General features: G+C 62.7%; 2 protein-coding genes across 2 annotated transcripts; one reads left to right on the plus strand and one right to left on the minus strand.

The window, feature by feature from the left end:
* The first annotated feature begins 336 nt into the window (after positions 1-336).
* On the plus strand, positions 337-8144 carry LOC141735185 (tubulin beta chain). Its single transcript, XM_074567782.1, has 4 exons — positions 337-546; positions 3925-4033; positions 4239-4349; positions 5711-8144. Exons 1-4 carry the CDS (start codon positions 490-492, stop codon positions 6766-6768), a joined length of 1335 nt encoding a protein of 444 aa, XP_074423883.1. The 5' UTR covers positions 337-489; the 3' UTR covers positions 6769-8144.
* An 843-nt stretch (positions 8145-8987) lies between these two features.
* Positions 8988-19579, minus strand: FLOT1 (flotillin 1). The gene is made up of 12 exons (XM_074567735.1): positions 19396-19579; positions 18300-18375; positions 17968-18058; positions 16964-17107; positions 16466-16585; positions 14602-14697; positions 13804-13956; positions 13108-13289; positions 12316-12361; positions 10994-11131; positions 9956-10120; positions 8988-9131 (listed from the first exon to the last, which is right to left on the minus strand). Exons 1-12 carry the CDS (start codon positions 19436-19438, stop codon positions 9099-9101), a joined length of 1287 nt encoding a protein of 428 aa, XP_074423836.1. The 5' UTR covers positions 19439-19579; the 3' UTR covers positions 8988-9098.
* Positions 19580-21240: the final 1661 nt, after the last annotated feature.

The following is a 21240-nucleotide window of genomic DNA, read 5'->3' on the forward strand; positions in this document are numbered from 1 at the left end:
CTCCCGGTCCCATTGGCCGCCGCCGCCTCGCGTCACCGCCCACCGGCCGCTTCTATTGGGCGCCTCGCGCGTCCGTCCAGCGCGGACCATAGAGAGGGGCGGGCACGGTCCTCCGAGCGCGGCGGCGGGCTGTGCTTATCATAGAGCGCGGCGCGCAGAGCGCCCACGTCCAGCCATATAGAAGGTGGCGGAGCGGACCCGGCGAGGGGGCGGGGCGAGCAGAGCGGGGGGCGGGGACTCCCGCCCGCGCCGACCAATGGAAGCGCAGCGAGCGGGCGGCGCCGACCAATGGGAGCGCGGGGCCGGCCGCCGCCTCTTTGTCTATATGAGGCGCCGCGGGGCCGGGGGAGCCGCCATTGTCGCCGCCGCCGCGCTAGCGACAGCGCTCACGCCTTAAAGGGGCCGCGCCACCTACTCGCCCAGCAAGACCGGGTGGGGCCCACCGCTCCGGAAACCGACACCGCGCCCAGCCCGACCCGCGCCGCCACCATGAGGGAGATCGTCCACATCCAGGCGGGCCAGTGCGGCAACCAGATCGGGGCCAAGGTGAACAGCGGGCGGGCGGCGTCGGGCCGGCGGGTGGCCCCCCCTCCTTCTTCCCTCCCACCGCGGCGCGGCCCCTTTTAAGAAGCCCCGCCCCCCCCCCCGCGCGCTCAGACAAAGGCGGACCCGAATCGGGGCGATTTCAGCCTAAAATCTTGCCTTTCCCGCCCGCTGAGGGCCTGAAATGAAAAGTGCGGCCTCGAAATAAGGGGGGTCCGGCTTCCAAACGAAGCGGTTCGGCCCCAAAATGGAGGTTTCCGGCCTCAAAATGGGGGCGCCCCGCCCCTCCCCCCCCCTTCTTCTCACGCGGCCCCAAAATGGCGGTTTCCCGCCGCGCCTGAGGGAGACGGCGCAGGGATGCGGCTTTTCAGCCCTCAAATAGCACTTTTCACCACAAAAATCTTTTCTAGTTTTTTATCCCCTAAATTCCCCCTTCACGATATTCGTTCCCAAAATTCCTATTTTTGACTCTATTCGGGAATTTTCCGCCTTAAAGTGGGGCTTAAAGCCCCCGAATTAAGGGGATTAGCCTCAAAATAGAGATTTTCACACACATCCTCCCCAAGCTATATTTTAAAAGCCGGAATTACGCTATTTTTACTTCAAAATCGCGCCGTCCCGCCCCTTGCAGCTTTTTCAGCCCCAGAATGGCGGTCTTGGCCCCAAAAATATAATTTGTAACCCCTTATTAAGGCATTTTGTCCACGAAATAGGCGCTTTCCGCTTTAAATAAGAGGCTTATGCCCCAAAATAAAGATTTCTGCCCCCAAATCGGGGCGTGCCGCCCGCAGCGTCTTCGGCCCCAAAATTAGGGTTTCCCGCCCCAAAAAGAAAGGCTTTCTGAGCCCAAAATGGGGTTTTTCAGCCCCGAAATAGGGGCGTGCCGCCTCTCAGGAGGCGCTCTTGGCCACAAAATGGAAGTTTTTCGCCCCCAAAAGGGGACCTTTGTGCTCCGAAATAGGGAGTTTCCTTTCCAGACGTAAAATAGGGTTTAGGGGTAAAAAAATAAAGGTTTTTAAGCCCCAAAATTAAAGGGTTTGGCCTCAGAAATGGGGGTTTCCGTCACCAACATGGAGGTTTTCGGCCTCGAAATGAGAGCTTTGTTCCCTGAAATTGAGTTTTCAGCCCTAAAATGGGGGTTTCCCCCCCCCCCCCCCCCCCCAACAGACTTTCTGGCATTGAGATATGGAGGTTTTCAGACCCAAAATAGGATTTTTTTCCTCACCCTGAAACGGGGTTTTTTTCACAATTAAAATGTGGCTTTTTGCCCCAGGAGGGTTTGCCAGCCCCAAAATGGAGGTTTTCAGCCTCAGAGCGGGATCTTTGTTCCCAGAATTGTTGTTTTCAGTTCCCAGGTGTCTTTTTTTTTTTTTTCACCTCCAAAATAGGGTTTGGAGGACCCAAAAAGGAGCTTTTCAGCCCCAAATAGGATTTTTTTTTTTTAGTTGAGGGCAGATTTTTTTTTTCGCAGCTAAAACGGGGGGGGGGGGCAGGGGGTGTTGCCCCCAAAATGGAGGTTTCCACCCCCAAAATGGAGGTTCTCATCTCAAGAATAACATTTTTCTGCTCCCAAATGCCATTTTTTTTTCTGCCGCATATGAAGGGCCTCCAAAATCGATGGGTTTTTCACCCCAAAAACGGAGGTTTTGCTACACAATGGCAGTTTCAGCCCCGACGTGGGTGGTTTTGACCTCAAGAATCGGCTTTTCCTCTGCCGGAATATAATTTTTTTTCTTTTTTTTGGCTGGATTTTTGTAGGATTTTCCCCTCCCCTGAAGATTTTTTTCAACCCCCGAATAAATGTTCTAGTACCAAAATCGGGCTTTCCCCACCCAAAGGGCGATTTTTGGTCTCAAAATGGACGTTTTCGGCACCAGAATAGGATCTTTGTTTCTCCACACCCAGTTTTCAACCCCCAAAATGGAGGATTTCAGCCCCAGAATTGGATCTTTGTTCTCCAAAATGTCTAAAAAGAGGCTTTTCAAGACCAAAAAAAAGCATTTTTCTGCCCCCGAATGGTGGTTTTAGCCCAATAATAGCGATTTTTAGCGTCGAAACAGGATCATCCTGCTGCAGAATTACTCTTTTTTTTTCTGCAGCACCACCAGAGAGGCTTTTTTGGTCCTAAAAAGCACATTTCGGTGCCAAAACTGAAATTTTTCAGCCCAAAATTAATTCTCCCTGCCCCGTGGACTTTTTAGCCCATAATTAAATTTTTTAGCCACAAAATGCCCTTTTTCTGCCCTGAAACAGGATTGATTTTTGAAGAAAAAAAAAAAATAATTACCGAATTCCGTGAATTGTATTTTTTAACTCCTGGTTCATGCGGATTTTTCCGTCTCCAGAATGACGTTCTTTAACCCAAATTGGCGCTTTTTAACTCATTTCTCCACCTTCAGCCCCGAATTTCGATGGTTTTGCCCATTTTTCACCCACAGGGCGTGGCCCTGCTCCCCCCCCCCCCCCCCCCCCCCGTGACCTTGGGGGGGGGCGTTGGGGGTCCTCAGGGTGCCCGCCCCTCCCCCACCCTTTGTTCCCCCGCCGCCCCTCCCCCACGCGCAGCATTTTGGGGCAGAAAAATGGAAATTTCGGGGGAAATTAAGTTTCTTTGCGGTTTTTTGTTGTGTTTTTTTTTTTTTTCTTTTTTTTTTTGAGGGGTGGGTATTTTAGGGGGGGAAAAAAGGCAAATTTGGGGTGTTCGGGCAATTAAACGTTTTCCGCGATTCAAACCCTGTTTCCGGTTCCCGCCCGGCCGTTTTTTTTGGGAGGGCGGGGGGGGGGGAGGGGGAGGGGGAGGGGGAGGTGTGGCCACGCCCCTGCGGGTGACGATACCACGCCCCTATGGGGTTGGCCACGCCTCCCTGGTTGTCTCCGCCCCCTTGGGCCATCCCCACCCTCTGATTGGTTCTGCCTGTCTTGGCTCCGCCCTCGGGCTGTGTCTCCCCCGCAGTTGCGAGGCCCCGCCCCCCCGGGCTGCCTCCTCCAATAAGATTCTGCTCCTGTTCAAAGCTCAGCCCACAGGGTTGGTTTGTCCAATGAGGTGTCCCCCTCCTACAGGCCCCGCCCCCTCGGCCACACCCCAGGCCAAGCTCCGCCCCCTAAATAAGCCCCTCCCACCCCAGCACTGGCCCTGCCCACCCCGCAGCCCCAATGGGGGACCCAGACCATCCCCTGCCCCCCAAAAAAAGGGACCCAGGCATCCGGGTCACCCAGTCCCTGCTCAGGGAGGGGACCCAGACCTTCCCCTGCCCCCCCAAAAAAGGGACCCAGGCATCCGGTCACCCAGTCCCTGCTCAGGGAGGGGACCCAGGCATCGGGGGGTGGGGAGTGGGGGGCGGGCAGAACCTTTCTGACCCCCCCCCGTGGCCGCTCTGTCCCCAGTTCTGGGAGGTGATCAGCGACGAGCACGGCATCGACCCCACCGGCACCTACCACGGCGACAGCGACCTCCAGCTCGACCGCATCAGTGTCTACTACAACGAGGCCACCGGTACGGTGTCACCCTGTCACCCCCATGCTGTCCCCATCACCCCCCCCCCCCCCCCCCCCCCCCCCCGCCACATCCCCCCTGAGACCCAACACGCTCAGCTCACCCATTCCCCACCCTCCTCGGGTTCTGGGGGGGTTTCTGGGGGTTTTGGGGGTGGGGTGGCGGTGTCACCATCACCCCCCTGGTGACACGGTGATGTCCCCAGGGGGTAAGTATGTGCCAAGAGCCATCTTGGTGGACCTGGAGCCGGGCACCATGGACTCCGTGCGCTCAGGACCCTTCGGGCAGATCTTCCGGCCGGACAACTTTGTTTTTGGTGAGTCCCCGTGTCACCCACTCTCCCATGGGGTCCCCTGTATCCCCCCCCCGCCACGTCCTCCTGGGTGACCTGGGGGCACCCATCCTGGCAGGGTGGCATTTCTCTTCCTTTGGTGGCTGTGAGGCTCCTTGTGGTGGCCCTTAGGTGACAATCACCATGGAGTGGGAGAGTTGGTCCCCACTGTCCCCAGCGTAGCGGCCCGTGGGCTCCTGGTGGTTGCTCATGGATGCCCTTCCCGGTGGAGTGACACATCCCTTGCATCCCAGAGCTGCCCCTGCTTTGCTTCTCGGAGGGTTTTCTGGGGTCCCCAAGTCAGGGTTATGAGGGTCCCCTGGGAGATGGGCGTCTCTGAGGAGCTCAGGGTGCCCATGGGTGGCATGGAGATACCTAAGGAGAACGGTGGAGGTCCATGAGGAGCTTAAGGTACCCAGGTGTGGGCTAGAGGTCCCCAAGAAGGGTAACAAAAGGTCCCCGCGGTGCTTGGGGTCTCCAAGGAGCTTAAGGTTTTGAAGGGTCAGCTGGAGATCCCCAAGTAGAGGGATGGTGGTCCCCAAGGAGCTCAGCTGCAGACTGGAGGTCCCCAGGGGTTGGACAGAGGTCTCTGGGTGCTCAAGGGTGGTGTGGAGTGATGGAGGTCCCCAAGGTCCTCGAGAGTGGGCTGGATATAGGCAGGAAGAGCAATGAGGGTCCCCAAGGCACTTGGTGTCCCCAAGGGTTTGCTAGATGTCCCCAAAGACAGTGATGGGTGTCCCCAAGGAGCATGAAGTCCCCACGCATGGGCTAGGGCTCCCCAAGGGAGGGCTGGAAGTCACCATGGAGGGTAATGAAGGTCCCCAAGGAGCTCAGGGTCCCCAGGTTGGGATGGACGTCCCCAGGGAGGCTGATGGAGGTCCCCAAGGAGCTCAAGGGTGAACTGGAGATAGGTGAGAAGAGCCATGAAGGTCCCCAAGGGCTGGCTAGGTGTCTTCAAAGACAGTGATGGATGTCCCCAAGGAGCATAAAGTCCCCACGCATGGGCTGGGGGTCCCCAGGGAGAGCGATGGAGATCTCCAAGGACCATAAAGTCCCCAAGGGTGGGCTGGAAGTCACCATGGAGGATGACAGAAGTCCCCAAGGAGCTCAGGGTCCCCAGGGTTGGGATAGACGTTCCCAAGGAGGTTGATGGAGGACCTCAAGGGTGGGATCAAGGTCCTTGAGGTGATCAAGGTTGGTTTGGAGGTCCCCAGAGGTGGGATGGAGGTCTCCAGGGTACTCCAGGTTGGCCTGAAAGCCCCCAAAGTGAGCAGCCAAAGTCCCCAAAGACTTCAGTTTCCCTTGGGGAGCCCCTCTGTGATGTCCCCACCGTGTCCCCACCCCAGGCCAGAGCGGCGCAGGCAACAACTGGGCCAAGGGCCACTACACGGAGGGGGCCGAACTGGTGGACTCGGTCCTGGACGTGGTGAGGAAGGAAGCGGAGAGCTGCGACTGCCTGCAGGGCTTCCAGTTGACCCACTCGCTGGGCGGTGGCACCGGTTCCGGCATGGGGACCCTCCTCATCTCCAAGATCCGTGAGGAATATCCCGACCGCATCATGAACACCTTCAGCGTTGTCCCGTCCCCCAAGGTGTCCGACACGGTGGTGGAACCCTACAACGCCACCTTGTCTGTCCACCAGCTGGTGGAGAACACGGACGAGACCTACTGCATCGACAACGAGGCCCTCTACGACATCTGCTTCCGCACCCTGAAGCTGACCACGCCCACCTACGGTGACCTCAACCACCTCGTCTCGGCCACCATGAGCGGCGTCACCACCTGCCTGCGTTTCCCCGGTCAACTCAACGCCGATCTCCGCAAGTTGGCCGTCAACATGGTGCCCTTCCCACGCCTCCACTTCTTCATGCCCGGCTTCGCCCCCTTGACGTCACGCGGCAGCCAGCAGTACCGCGCCCTCACCGTCCCCGAGCTCACCCAGCAGGTCTTCGACGCCAAAAACATGATGGCCGCCTGCGACCCCCGTCACGGCCGTTACCTCACGGTGGCCGCCGTCTTCCGAGGCCGCATGTCCATGAAGGAGGTGGACGAGCAGATGCTCAACGTGCAGAACAAGAACAGCTCGTACTTCGTGGAGTGGATCCCCAACAACGTCAAGACGGCCGTGTGCGACATCCCGCCGCGGGGTCTCAAGATGGCCGTCACCTTCATCGGCAACAGCACGGCCATCCAGGAGCTCTTCAAGAGGATCTCGGAGCAGTTCACGGCCATGTTCCGGCGCAAAGCCTTCCTCCACTGGTACACGGGCGAGGGCATGGACGAGATGGAGTTCACCGAGGCCGAGAGCAACATGAACGACCTCGTCTCCGAGTACCAGCAGTACCAGGACGCCACCGCCGAAGAGGAGGAGGACTTCGGTGAGGAGGCCGAAGAGGAGGCTTGAGGGTTGGTCATCCTAGTCCCTTCGCTGCCATCTTCCTCATCCTCGGAGAGCCCTCGTTCCTTCAGCGTTGTCCTCGGAGAGCCCTCGTCCTTCGCCGCCGCCGTCTTCGGAGAGCCCTCGTCCTTCCACAGTTGTGCTTGGAGAGCCCTCGGCCTTCAGCAGCATCGTCCTTGTCCTTCGTCATCATCCTCAGCCTTCAGCAGTGTCCTCGAAGAGCCCTTGGTCTTCATCGTCCTTGGTCTTCATCAGCGTCCTCGAAAGAGCCCTTGGTCTTCATCATTGTCTTTGACCTTCATCAGTGTCCTCGGAGAGCCCTTGGTCTTCATTGCTGTCACCAGAAAGCACTTGGCCATCGTCATCGTCATTGGAGAGCCCGTGTCACCGTCTTCAGAGAGTCCTTGTTCTTCAGTGTGTGGTCCTCGGAGAGCTCTTGGCCTTCGTCATTGTCACCGGAGAGCTCTTGGCCTTCGTCATCGTCCCCAAAGAGCTGTTGCCCTTCACCGTCGTCACCAGAAAGCCCTCGGCCTTCGTCATTGTCACTGAAAAGCTCTTGGTCTTCACCATCGTCACCAGAAAGCTCTTGGCCTTCATCATGGTTGTCCGCAGAGCCCTCGGCCTTCACCGTTGTCACTGGAGCGCTCTTGGCCTTCGTCATCGTCATCCTCGGAGAGCCCGAAGCCTTTGTCATCATTCTCGGAGAGTCCTTGGTCTTCACCGGCGTCATCGTCACCAGAAAGTCCTCGTCCCTCATCGTGGTCACGAGAGTCCTTCCTCATCGTCACCAGAGTCCCACCCCGTCCTTCATCATGGTCACCGAAGAGCCCTTGTCCTTCATCATCGTCACCGGAGTCCTCCTCCTGCCTCGTGAAGAGTCCCCACCCTTCGTCATCGTCACCCGAGCGCCCCCGTCCTTCACAATCACGTTCGGCACCAGAGTCCCCACCCCGTTGCTGTCGTCACTGTCACCAGATGGCCCCTGTCACTGCAGAGCCACCGTCCCCTCCGTGTCACCCCCCTCGTCCCCACGCCCCCCCCCCCCCACCGCCGGGGGTGACATCACCACTAAATTATTGCAGCCCCCGGGCACCAATTCGCCCCCGTTTCCACCCAAAACCACCAACCCCTCCAGCTGCGGGGGGGCTCCCGGGTGGCCCCGTCCCTCGTTGTCCCCAGCTGGGGGCTCTCCTGTCCCCTCCGTGTCCCCTCCGTGTCCCCTCCCGAATCCATCCTGGTTTGGTTCATTTTTTTTTTTCCCCTTTTAAAGCTTTTTTTCGTGTCCCCCCCCCCACCCTCCTTTTTTTTTTTTTTCTTTTTTTTTTTTTTTCATATTGAAAAGCCGCCCCCGGGCGAGGAATAAACCCGGGATGTAAAGCCACCGCCTGTCCCTTGTCACCTTCCTGTCCCCAGGGCCTGGGGGGGTTGGGGGGGGGGGGGGTCCTCATGTTGCGCCCCCCACCCCGGGGTCCTCCAGGCCCACTTTAGGGTCCCACCCCTGTCCCTTGGGGTCCCCGTGGGGGGGGGGGGGTCCCTCCACCCCTAGATGTCCCCATGGGGGTCCCCGTGGTCCCTTTGGGGTCCCTAGGTCACCTTCCCCCCCCCCCCCCCATGTCCTTTCTGTCCCCTTTAGGGTCCCCACTGGGGTCTCCTGTGTCCCCCCCCCGCCCCCACTTGTGCAGTGTCCCCCTTTGGGGTCTGCTGTAGTCCCCGTGTCACCTCTGATGTCCCCCCCCCCAGTCCTGCACTGGGTGTCACACCGTCCCGTGGGCGTCCCCTCTAAGGTTCAGGGTCCCCCTGTCCCTCTTAGGGCCACCAGTGTCCCCTCTGGGGGTCCCCAAACCCCCCCCCCCAAAGGGACCCAGCTCTGTCCCTTGTGGACGCAGCAGTTTTAATGACACGGGGACAGGACGCGGGGACGTGTGTGTCCCCCCCACCCACCTTGGGACCTGAGGGGTGGGTGGGGATGGCAGCACACGCAGAGGGTGGCACTTTGGGGACACCGGGGCGTCGCAGGGGTGGTGGCACCGCGGGGGACGTAACACTGGGAGGTGGTGGCACTTCGGCGAGACGGGGACTCTCGGTGGGGGCGGGACGGGGACAGGGGGGGGGACACAGCACTCCAGGCAGCGGTGGCACCTCGCAGGCAGGGTGGCACACGCTGGGGACGCAGCATCACCGGGAGGTGGTGGCACTTCGGCAAGACTGGGGGGGTGGGGGGGGGGCTCCGGGGGGTGGTGGCACCACGGGGACAGGGCTCCAGGGAGCGGTGACACCCCCCCCAGGCGGGGTGGCACCAGCGTGTAGTGGCACTTGGGGGACACGGTGGCACTGGCTCAGGCCTGGCACTCGGACTTCTTCTGAGCGGCCTGTGGGGACACATTGGGGACTGAGGAGAGGACCCACGTGTGTCCCCCCCGTCCCCCCCCCACCCTGGGGACCCCAGTGTCCTCTGTGTGTGTGTCCCCCCTGCCAAGGGACACCCTCGGTCTCCCCAGGGACGTTCCGGTGTCCCCACACCCAGGGGACAGAGGTGTCCCCACCCACCCAAGTGACCTCCATGGCCAGGTGCCCCCCCCAGGGGACCCAGATGTGACACCCCTGTCCCCGAGGGGACCCAGGCGTCCAGGACACCCCCCCCAGGGGACCCAGATGTGACACCCCTGTCCCCGAGTGGACCCAGGCATCCAGGACACCCCCCCCCCCGCCAGGGGACCCAGATGTGACACCCCTGTCCCCGAGGGGACCCAGGCGTCCAGGACAACCCCCCCCCAGGGGACCCAGATGTGACACCCCTGTCCCCAAGGGGACCCAAGTGTCCAAGACACCCCCCCCCAGGGGACCCAGATGTGACACCCCTGTCCCCGAGGGGCCCCAGGCGTCCAAGACACCCCCCCCACAGGGGACCCAGATGTGACACCCCTGTCCCCGAGGGGACCCAGGGGACCCAGATGTGACACCCCTGTCCCCGAGGGGACCCAGGCGTCCAGGACACCCCCCCACAGGGGACCCAAATGTGACACCCCTGTCCCCGAGGGGACCCAAGTGTCCAGGACACCCCCCCCCAGGGGACCCAGATGTGACACCCCTGTCCCCGAGGGGACCCAGGCGTCCAGGACACCCCCACCCCCCCCCCCAGGGGACCCAGATGTGACACCCCTGTCCCCAAGGGGCCCCAAGCGTCCGGACGGACCTGGGTGACGCTGACGCCCGTCAGGGCCTCGACGGCGGCTGGCAGGCGGGTGACGACGTCCAGGATCTCCCCCGGGAGCCGCGACACCCCGATGTCACCGGAGCCACCGGCCACCAACGTCACCCGTCGCGCCCCCAGCAGCGGCTGCGCCACCGCCTCTGCCACCTGCTCCCCAAAAACGGCCTCTTTCGCCCCAAAAATCGGCCCAGGGCACCCCAAAATCCCCACATCTCACCCCAAAATCCACCTGGGGCACCCCAAAATCCCCCCCCCCACCTTTGTCACCTGTTCCAAAATCACCCCGTTTCACCCCAAAATCTGCCCGTGCCCCCCCTGAATTGCCCTGTGCTTCCTTTTGCCCCAAACCCCCATGTTTCACCCCAAAATCTACCCACGGCACCCCCAAATCCTCCCTGGGACCCCCCCCCCCCAAATCTGTGGCCCCCAAATCTTTGGGCTCTGGATACCCCAAAAGGAACCTCAAATCCCCACCCCGAGACCCCCCCCCCCAAACCGCCCCCACCCCATAGGAGGGACCCCCAAATCCATGGAGGGGCCCCAAAATACCCCTGGGGCACCGCTGAGACCCCCTTGAGGGGGACCCCAAATACCCCCAGGGACCCCCCCCCCCCCCCCAGATCTGCCCTGGGATGCCCCCAAACTGCCCCCACCCCCTGGAAAGCACCCCCAAATCCATGGGGGAGACCCCAAAATACCCCACAGGGACCCCTGCGATACCCCCCCCGACACCCCCAGATGCTCCCTAGGGACCCCATAGATGGGTCCCCATAGGGACCCCCAGATGCTCCCTGTCCCCGTGGGTCCTCCCCCCATGGGGACACCCCCCCCCCCCCATAGGAGAAACCCCAAAATATCCTGTGGGACCCCAAAATACCCCTTGGGGACCCTGGAAACACCCCCCTGAGACCCCCTGGCTACCTTGTAGGGACCCCCCCCCCCGCCCCAAAGCGCCTCCACCCCCCAGAGAAGGGGGGGGAAGGGGGGGGGAAGGGGGGGGGGGGGGTCGCCCCGAAATACCTGGGGGAGCCGCTGCAGCACCATGTCGACGACGGCGGCCTCCTGGTACTGCCCGAAAGCCTCCGCCTTCGCCGCCGTCTGCGCCGCCTCCGCCCGCGCCCGGGCGGCCACCGCCGCCGCCCGCGCCGCCCCCGTCACCTGCGGGACACGCCTGGGTCCCCCCCCCGCACGCCTGGGGACCACCCACCCCCCCCCCCCCACACACACACCCCAGGGTCCAACCCCCCCCCCCCCTCCCACCACCACCACCCGTCACCCCCACCCGGATGGCTGTGACCCCCCCACCCTGGACACCAGGGTCCCCTGTCACCCCCCCTTCCCAGATACCTGGGTCCCCTGTCACCCCCCCCCGCCCCCCCCCGCCACTTTCCTGGAAGCCAGTGTCCCCTGTCACCCCCCATTCCTGGACACCAGGGTCCCCCAGACGCTTGGGTCCCCTGTCACCCCCCCCATTCCTGGATACCTGGGTCCCCAGGACACCTGGGTCCCCTGTCACCCCCCCTTCCTGGCTGCCTGGGTCCCTTGTCACCCCCACCCAGACACCAGGGTCCCCCGTCACCCCCCATTCCTGGATACCTGGGTCCCCTGGACACCTGGGTCCCCTCTCACCCCCACCCGGCCACCAGGGTCCCCTCTCACCCCTGGCCTGGACACCTGGGTCCCCTGGATGCCTGGGTCCCCTGCCACCCCCTGCCCAGGGTCCCCTGTCACCCCTCCTTCCCGGACACCAGGGTCCCCCCACGACCCCCCTTTCCCTGATGCCTGGGTCCCCCGTCACCCCCACCCAGACACCTGGGTCCCTTGTCACCCCCAGCCTGACACCAGGGTCCCCTCTAACCCCCCCTTCCTGGACACCAGCGTCCCCCATCACCCCCACCCAGACCCCATGTCCCCCAGATGCCTGGGTCCCCTGTCACCCCCTGCCCAAACACCTGCGTCCCCTGGACACCAGGGTCCCCTGTCACCCCCACCCAGACACCAGGGTCCCCTGTCACCCCCCATCCCTGGACACCTGGGTCCCCTGTCACCCCCACCCGGCCACCGGGGTCCCCCGTCACCCCCCATTCCCAGACACCAGGGTCCCCTGTCACCCCCCCCCCCCCCCCCCGCCAACCCTGGACACCAGGGTCCCCTGGGACGACCTGTGTCCCCCTCTCATCCCCCTCCTGGACCCTGTGTCCCCCCCAGGTGACTGTGTCCCCTTGTCACCCCCTGCCTGGACACCTGCGCCCCTTGTCACCCCCCTGCCCAAACGCTTGGGTCCCCCGGACACCAGGGTCCCCTGTCCCCCCCCCTCCCCACCCCGGGTCCCCCCGACTCACCCTCATGGCTTCGGCCTCGGCCTCCGCCTGCATCATCACCTGCGACCTGCGGGGGGGCGGGGCTTAAGAAGGGGGCGTGGCCTGGAGGGGTGCGGCCTGACGAAGGGGGCGTGGCCTACAAGGGGGGGGGGGTCCTTTTAAAGCGGCAACCTGCCCTTAAACGGGCCGCGGCTTTCCAACGTGGTGGGGCCCGCCAACACGGGGGTGGGGCTTATTGGAAGGGGGCGGGGCTCCCTTTCAAAGGGCCCCACCACCCTTAAAAAGGGCACGATGTCAGAGTGGTGGGACCCCAGCAGGGAGGGTCACACTGCCCTTTTAAAGCACGGGGCTGCTTTTAAAGGGGGCACGGCTTCACCAAGGCGGTGGGGCCCACCATGGGGGGGGTGTGGTTTAGGAGATGGGGTGTGGCTCCTCTTTAAAGGGGCATGGCTTCCCTTAAAGGAGGCGTGGCTTCACCCAAGGGGGTGGGGCCCACCAGAATGGGGTTGTGGCTTGGTAGACAGGGTGTGGCTCCTCTTTAAAGGGGCGTGGCTTCCCTTAAAGGGGGCGTGGCTTCACCCAAGCAGGTGACACCCACCAGAATGGGGATGTGGCTACCCTCAAAGGGACATGGTTTCTCTTAAAAGGGGCATGGCTTCATGCAAGGTGGTGGGGCCCACCATGGTGGGGTTGTGGCTTGCTAGATGGGGTGCGGCTCCTCCTAAAGGGGCGTGGCTTCCCTTAAAGGGGGCATGGCTTCACCCAAGGAGGTGGGGCCCACCAGCTGGGGGCGGGGAAGGGGCAGGGGCTCACCGCTGGGCCTCGGCCAGGCGCTCGAGGCGGTAGCGCTCGGCCTCGGCGGGTTTGCGGACGGTGGCCTCCAGCTCCCGCTCGCGGCGGCCGATCTCGTGCTCCTGCAGCTGCGCCTGCTGCGCCCGCTCCACCACCAGCACCTGCGCCCGCTGCTCCTCGATCTGCTGCTTCGTCCTCGCCACCTGCGCCCACGGCACCCCTCAGCCCCACGACGGCACCCAGGTGTCTGGGGGGGACCCCAACATCGGTGGGGGGGGGACGGGACACCCAGGTGGAGAACCCAGGCACCCATGGGGATTGTCAGGGGGGACCCAGGTGTTTTGGGGGGACCAAGGTGCTGGGGAGACCCATGAGTCCTGGGAACCCGAGTGTCTGGGGGGGGACCCAGGTGTCTGGGGGGGGGGGGGACCCAGCATCTGGGGGGGGACCCAGGCACCGTGGGGGTGTGCGGGGCGGGGGGGAGGCCTGAGTGTCCTGGGGAGGGGACCCAGGTGTCCAAAACCCCACCAAGGAGGGACCCAGATGTGTGTGGGAAGCCCAGGTGACCCAGGAGGGGTCCCCCACATCCCAGGGGACACAAACCCAGGTGTCCAAGGTGTCCGGGACCACGTCAAGGAGGGACCCAGGTGTGGGGGGGGGGGGGCCAAGAGGGGTCCCAAACGCCCCGGGAAGGGGACACGCAGGTGTCCAGCGTACCTGGAGCTGGTAGGCCAGGTCAGCCTGGGCCTTGCGGGCGCTGACGGCGGCGTCGCACAGGGCCTGCTGCACCTGGAAGTCGCGCTGGGCCTGCGCCATGGCCGTCTCGCTCAGCAGCTGCGCCGACACCTGCTCCTGGCGGGCTCGTGCCTCCTGCGGGGACAAGGGGGACATGGGGGACACCGAGGGAAAGGGGGACACCGTGGGGTGGGGGGGGTGCGCTGGGAGGTGATGAAAGGAGATGGGGGACACGGGGCGGGGGCTGAGGAAGGACGTGGTGACGACGTGGGACTGGAGAGGCGTGGGGACACGGGGGGACATGGGGGAAGGCTGCAGGACGGGGGGACACCAGGGACAGGGGGAATAGTGGGAAACCGCAGGCATGGGGACGTTGAAGGGGGACACGGTGACACCGTGGGACGGAGAGGTACGGGGATGCTGGGGGACACGGGGGAGCGCTGCAGGACAGGGGGACACCAGGGGACAGGGGGGGATACTGGGAAACCATAGGCACGGGGACATTGAGGGGGGACACATGGGGACATTGACGGGGGACACATGGGGACACCGGGGGTTGGGGTGGCGTGGAGGGACACGGGGAGACTGAGGGGCCCAGGGACATTGGAGGGGGACACGGAGACGGATGGGGACCTCGGTGGTGACACTGGGAGCGCATGAGGAGGATGCTGGGGGGGGGGGACGTGGAGACCTCAGCGAGGAACCGGGGGGGGGACGTGGGCACACACGGGATGCCAGGGAGAGCCGGAGGTGACGGAGGTGACAAAGGTGACAGCTCACGCGGATGCCAGCGTCCCGCTTGGCCTCGGCCTCCCCGACGCGGGCGTCGCGCTGGACCTGCGCCGTGCGGCCCTTCCCCAGCGAGTGCAGGTAGTCCTGGGGACGGGGACACGGGGACGGTGTCACACCCCCTGTCCCACCCCGACCGCGGCCGTCCCTGCCCCAACGAACGCTGGTGGCCCTGAGGACAGCCCCGTCCCTCTCTGGATGTCCCCACGGCCTGTCCCCACCCTGGTGGCCCCGTTCCCACCCTGGGACAGCGTCCCAGTCCTTCAGCCAGCGTCCCCACCCCCGTGCCACTGTCCCCAAAACGCTGTTCCTCTGTCTCTGTCCCAACGTCTCCATCGCTACGTCCCTCTCTCTGTCCCCCCCACAACCCTTTTTTGTGTCAGCTTCATCCCCAGGTCATTGTCCCCGTCCCTGGATCGTCGTCCCCAGGCCCACAGTATTTTGTATCCCCGTGTCACCAGCGCCGCTGACAACACTGATGTCTACGTCCCCTCTGCGTCCCCATGTCCCTGGTGCCACCTGGCCATCGTAGACGTCCTTCAGGGTAGAACTAACCATCTTGACACCCTGGTCCCCACCCTGTCCCCCCTCTGTCATCCCCTCAGTGCTCCCTGGTCGTTGGGGATATTCTTCAGAGCATAAACGACCAGGTTGACGCCCTTGTCCCCACCCTGTCCCCCTTCTGGTGCCACCTGCTCATCACAGGTATCCCTCAGGGTGTAGGTGACCCCGCTGACACCCTTGTCCCTACCCTGTCCCCCCTCTGTCCTCTCCCCAGTTGCCACCTGGTCATGACAAATATCCTTCAGTGTGTAGCTGACCACGTTAACACCTTTGTTCGTATCGTGTCCCCTTGTGTCCCTCCTCTGTTGCCCCCCTGGTGCCACCTGGTCATCGTGGATGCCCTTCAGAGCGTAGCTGACCATGTCGATGCTCTTGTCCCCACTCTTGTCCCCACTCTGTCCCCTTTCTGTCCTATCCCTGGTGTCACCTAGTCATCATGGATGTCCTTCAGAGCGTAGTTGACCACGTTGACATCCTTGTTCCTACTGTGTCCCCTTGTGTCCCCCCTCTGTCCTTCCCCAGGTGCCACCTGGTCATCATAGATATCCACCAGGATGTAGGTGACCACGCTGACGCTCTTGACCTCACCCTGTCCCCCCTCTGTTCCCTCCCCAGGTGCCACCTGGTCATCATGGATGTCCTCCAGAGCGTAGCTGACCGCGTTGACATCCTTGTTCCTACTGTGTCCCCTTGTGTCCCCCCTCTGTCCTTCCCCAGGTGCCACCTGGTCATCACAGATATCCACCAGGGTGTAGGTGACCACGCTGACGCTCTTGACCTCACCCTGTCCCCCCTCTGTTCCCTCCCCAGGTGCCACCTGGTCATCGTGGATGTCCTTCACAGCGTAGTTGACCACGTTGGCGTCCTTGTTCCTACTGTGTCCCCTTGTGTCCCCCCTCTGTCCTTCCCCAGGTGCCACCTGCTCATCGTGGATATCCCCCAGGGTGCAGGTGACCACGTTGACGCCCTTGTCCCCTCCCTGTCCCCTCTCTGTCCCCTCCCCAGGTGCCACCTGCTCATCGTGGATATCCCCCAGGGTGCAGGTGACCATGTTGACACCCTTGTCCCCACCCCGTCCCCTCTCTGTCCCCTCCCCAGGTGCCACCTGCTCATCGTGGATATCCCCCAGGGTGCAGGTGACCACGTTGACGCCCTTGTCCCCTCCCTGTCCCCTCTCTGTCCCCTCCCCAGGTGCCACCTGGTCATCGTGGATATCCCCCAGGGTGCAGGTGACCATGTTGACACCCTTGTCCCCACCCCGTCCCCTCTCTGTCCCCTCCCCAGGTGCCACCTGGTCATCGTGGATGTCCTTCAGGGTGTAGCTGACCACGCTGATGCCCATGTTCACCAGGTCGGAGGAGGCCACATTGAAAACCTGCTCCGAGAACTTCTGCCGGTCCTTGTAGATCTCCTGGGGGGCGGGGCACAGGGAGGGAGGGGCTTAGGGTGGGTGTGGCCATGGGTGGGCGTGGCCTCCCAAAGGGGGCGTGGCCACCAGCGGAGGGCTTGGCCCAAGGGGCAAGGGGGGGGCATGGCTTCATTGGCCGAGGGGTGGAGCCCGGGGAAGTGGGGGTCCCATTGGTGGGGCTTTAGCAAAGGGGCGTGGCCTAGTGGGGTGGGGCCCTCGTTGGGGGGTGGAGCTTCCATGGGGTGGAGCTTATTAAAAGGGGTGTGGCTTGTAGCGGGGGTGGGGCTCAGAGGGAATTGGGGGGGTTCCAAAAGGGAATTCCTCGCGGCAGGGGGGTGGCCCATCCCCAAGGGGCACGTCTGGCCCCCGCCCTCTCCTCACCTCCACCGTCATGTGGGCCATGATGGCGCGCTGGTGGCCCTCCAGGGTCTCCAGGGCGATCTGGGCGATCTCGCTCTCCGACTTGCCCAGGAACATCTGGCAGGCGGCCGCCAGCATCTCCTTGTTCTGCCCCTGGATCTTCACCTGTTCCCCAACACACACCCCCCCCCCCCCCCACCGCAACCAGGGAAACACACCACGGTCTCGCAAACACCTCTCGCGCGCTCGCCCCCCACCCCGGGGGGGGGGCCCACCAACACAGCGTGACCCCTTTAAGAGCAAGAAAGGTGCGACTCTGCCATGGCAGAGCCCTTTTAAAAGGCTGCCACACCCTACAACCCCCCCCCCCAGATATTGGGGGGGGGGGGGGCGCCATGACAAGAGCTTTTCAAGACGCCGCTACCCCTTCCAGAAGGTTTTTTTGGGGGGGGGAGCTAATAATGACACCTTTTTAAGAGAACGCTGCTCTCTCCCTCCCAAAAAAGGTCCCAGATGGGGGGGGGGGGGGGGGGGGGCATCACAACACCCCTCTTTTAAGAGGATGCCGCCCCCCGCCCCAGTGATGCTTTTTGAAGGAAACGTCATTCCTTGAGGGGGGAAGGGGGGGGTACGGAGATTTTAAAACGACGCTGCCCCTTTAAATGGGGGGTGGGCCCCACCAGAACAAGCCCTTTTTAAATAACACCCCGTCCCCATCCACTGAGAGGGGACGAGACACCCTTCTACCAAGCCCCTTTTAAGGGCTACGGTGCGGCCCACGGAAACGAGCCCTTTTAAGGGCGCGCCCCCCACCCCCCCCAGCCACGCTGCAGCATGACATGACCGTTTTAAGGGGGCCCCGCCCAAGAGCTGGTGGGCCCCACCGCCTTACCCCCCTTAAAAGGGGCTGCGCCCGCCCTGCTGGGGGCCGCTGTAGGGAAACGGGGCGGGGGAGGGGAAGAGGAAGGTGGATGACAAGGTGGGGGGGGGGGGGGTGACATGGAGTGTGGGGGGGTGACAGGTACCTGGGCGATGCCGGTGACGGAGATGGGGACGCCGTGGCGGGTGTACACCTTCTCACTGCGCACGTTGAGGGTGAGGGTGTTCAGGGAGATCCTGGGGGGGACGGGGGGGGGGGGACGACACACACAACAGGAGTCACCCGGTGTCCCCTCCTGTCCCCCATATTCCCTCTCGTGTAACACTGCACCCCCATGTCACCCTCATGGCCCTCCTTTGCCCACCCCCCCCCAGGTCCTGCGTCACCCCCCCACCCTCCTGCCACCCTGTCCCCCCTGTCCCCTCCCTGTCCCCACCCTGTCCCCCTGTCCCCACCCTGTCCCCCTGTCCCCCTCACCGCTGGATCTGCTGCAGACACGGCACCACCAGCACCCGCCCCCCGGCCACCATCACGGGGGGGCTGCGGCAGAAACCTGTGGGGACAGAGACCTTGAGTGGGGGACCCAGGTGTCTGGGGGGGGACGGGACGACGACACCCAGTTAACCATGGCTGGGGGGGACACACACACCCATGGGGACCCAGGCGTCTGGGGGGGACCCAGGCGTCCGGGAGGGGGACATCCAGTTGGCTATGGGGGGGGGGGCATCCATGGGGACCCAGGCATCCGGGAAGGGGACACACACCCAGATGACAATGGGGGGGCACCTATGGGGACCCAGGCGTCCAGGAGGGTCCCGGGCATCCGGGGGGGCCGGGGGGGGCCGGGGACGACGATGATGACGCACGACTCAGGCGTCAGAGGGGGGGGACCCAGGTGTCCAGGAAGGGGACACCCACCCAGTTGACTATGGGGGGGCACCTATGGGGGACCCAGGTGTCCGGGGGGGGAAGACCCAGGCATCTGGGAAGGGGACACCCAGTTAACCATGGGGGGGGCACCCATGGGGACCCAGGCATCCAGGAGGGGCCCAGGCATTTGGGGGGGGGGGGGGACACGACTCAGGCGTCGGAGGGGGGAACCCAGGCGTCTGGGAGGGGGACACCCAGTTAACCATGGGGGGGGGGGACACACACCCACGGGGACCCAGACGTCCGGGAGGGACCCAGGCATCCGGGAGGGGGACAAGCAGTTAACCATGGGGGGGGGGAAGGGGGGGGACCCATGGGGACCCAGGCATCTGGGGGGGACCCAGGCATCCGGGAAGGGGACACCCACCCAGTTGACTGTGGGGGGGCACCTACGGGGGACCCAGGAGTCCGGGAAGGGGACACCCAGTTGACTGGGGGGGGGGCACCCATGGGGACCCACACGTCCGGGGGGAACCCAGGTGTCCTGGGAGCGTGGGGGGGACCCAAATGACCATGGGGGCACCCAGGACACCTTGCGGGGGGGGGGGTACCTATGGGGACCCAGGCGTCCAGGGGGGGGCAGGACACCCAGGAGGCTCGGGGTGGAGGGGACCCAGGCGTCCGGGGGAAGCCCCCGACTCACCCGACACCACCATGGCCTCGTTGGGGCCGCAGGTGAAGAACATCTCTGCGGAGAGACCCGGAACGGGACCCCGGGATCCGGTAACACACACACACACCCCCCTCCGCCCCGGCCCCGGCCCCGGTCCCGGGTCGGGTCCTCCCGCTGCGGCCCGGCCCCACCCGCCGCCGAACCGCCACGATCCCGGCAGCCCCCGCGGCAGCACCCCCGCCCCTTCCCGCCGTTTCTCCCTGCTCTGCCCAGCGACCCGTGGCGTCACCGAGCTCCTCGCCGTCCCATTGGGCAGCGGAAGGGAGGCGGGGTGGCCGCGCGGCGCTGTGAGGGGAGCAAGGGGGCGCTGCGCCGCCATCTTGTGGGCGAGCGGGCAGCGACGGGACGGAGCCCCGGCCTGTTGCCAAAGAGAGACCGCTTTGTTTATAGCCGTATGCTAGCTAAAACGGTGTTTGTTTCCTACCACCAACCTTTTTACTGTGTGAGAAAATAGCTAATTACTGTCCTTCTTACTGTGTGAGAAAATAGTCACTGAGCTGATGTTAACGAGGAGACAGCCAGAAGTCGCTCCTCACCAAGGACGGGGTAACAAGTGGTTAATCACTTCAAGGTTCTTTTATGTGTGGAGTATATTCTCTACCGATTAGGACAGAGCTGTGGCTGCTTCAAGGGACATCCGTATCACGCTCAAGAAGTTGGCAAACTTACAGTAAACTTTTACTGTCCTGAGATGACTCAATACCTTAAAAATGAGGAAGGGTCTCCTCGCCCAAACGACCACCGAGAAGCTCACACTTGGCGCGGAAGTGTTTTGCCGATGCAGCAAAACTTAATACGCCTGCGCGAAAAGGCTGTTGGGTCATCCTGATGAATCTGTAAACCTGGGTGGAGTTATGTATTAGGTAGGTGAAATTATGAGAATATTTATATTAATATATGAGACTATATTTAGAATGTTAGTACCTCCCACCTATATTTGATTGTTTAGTAATATATACACACGATTAACACCACCAAGTTACAGCTCCCACGCATGCTCAAGGGAAGGGTCTTCACCTGGGCGAGGCTCTTCTTGACCTACGAACGCAATTTTTAGTATTATAATGAAGGTAGTTCAGTTTAGGACACTTAAGAATTTTCACTTTCCTGCCAAGTTGGCTAAACTTCTCAAAACCGTGTAGATTAGTACCATCCTCAAGGTCCTTACATTCAATGCGCCTCCTCGAGAATGATACGATACTTGCCTCTCTCGATGAGGAGTTCTCTTCATTAACTCGTGTTTGCTAAATTCAAGGAGAGAATCCTCATTATCCATGGGAATGCACATGAGGCCTTTCAGTAATAATTACTAATAACGTTTTCAGGATGTGCTTTGGTAACACCACCATCAGAGACCTCCCTGTGCTGGGGGTGTTATTGTAGGGTCTCCTGGAGTCTACAGTCACCCCTTCATTAAGGTGGAGATTTTGTCCCTGGGCAGGGGGTGGCCAGAGCTCGTACACACCGCGGATTGGCTCGTTGGGGACGTGAAGGTCAAAGGTGACCCGGGTCGCGGTGACCATGAGATGGTGGAGTTCGGGATCCTGAGGACAAGGAGGGTGACAAGGTCACAGCCCTGCACTTCAGGAGAGCACTTTGACTTCTTCAAAGATCTGCTTGGAAGAATCCTTCGGGATAAGTTCCTGGGGGGAAGGGTGTTTCCAAAATGGATTTCCTTGCGTTTTGCGCGTGGGTGCGGGACAGAAAGGCAGCAGAAGTAGGCGCTAGCTCAAACCCCCAGTTTGGTCTGGTTTCTTCTCGCAGCAGACCCACTTGTATGGGTGAGAGCACTCTTGGCCAAGTTCTCTTGTGCAG

The sequence above is a fragment of the Larus michahellis genome, chromosome 29 (assembly GCF_964199755.1).
Source record: "Larus michahellis chromosome 29, bLarMic1.1, whole genome shotgun sequence".
Lineage (NCBI taxonomy): Eukaryota > Metazoa > Chordata > Aves > Charadriiformes > Laridae > Larus > Larus michahellis.

Excerpts from the sequence above, each read along its gene's own strand:
- FLOT1 (XM_074567735.1), bottom strand. The coding sequence starts at position 19,438 with ATGTTCTTCACCTGCGGCCCCAACGAGGCCATGGTGGTGTCGG. Across the intron at positions 17,108-17,967 it reads CCGTCACCGGCATCGCCCAG|GTGAAGATCCAGGGGCAGAA; the intron begins GTACCTGTCACC and ends GTTGGGGAACAG. Across the intron at positions 9,132-9,955 it reads CGGGCGTCAGCGTCACCCAG|GCCGCTCAGAAGAAGTCCGA; the intron begins GTCCGTCCGGAC and ends GTGTCCCCACAG.
- LOC141735185 (XM_074567782.1), top strand. The coding sequence starts at position 490 with ATGAGGGAGATCGTCCACATCCAGGCGGGCCAGTGCGGCAACCAGATC. Across the intron at positions 547-3,924 it reads GCAACCAGATCGGGGCCAAG|TTCTGGGAGGTGATCAGCGA; the intron begins GTGAACAGCGGG and ends CTCTGTCCCCAG. Across the intron at positions 4,034-4,238 it reads CTACTACAACGAGGCCACCG|GGGGTAAGTATGTGCCAAGA; the intron begins GTACGGTGTCAC and ends TGATGTCCCCAG.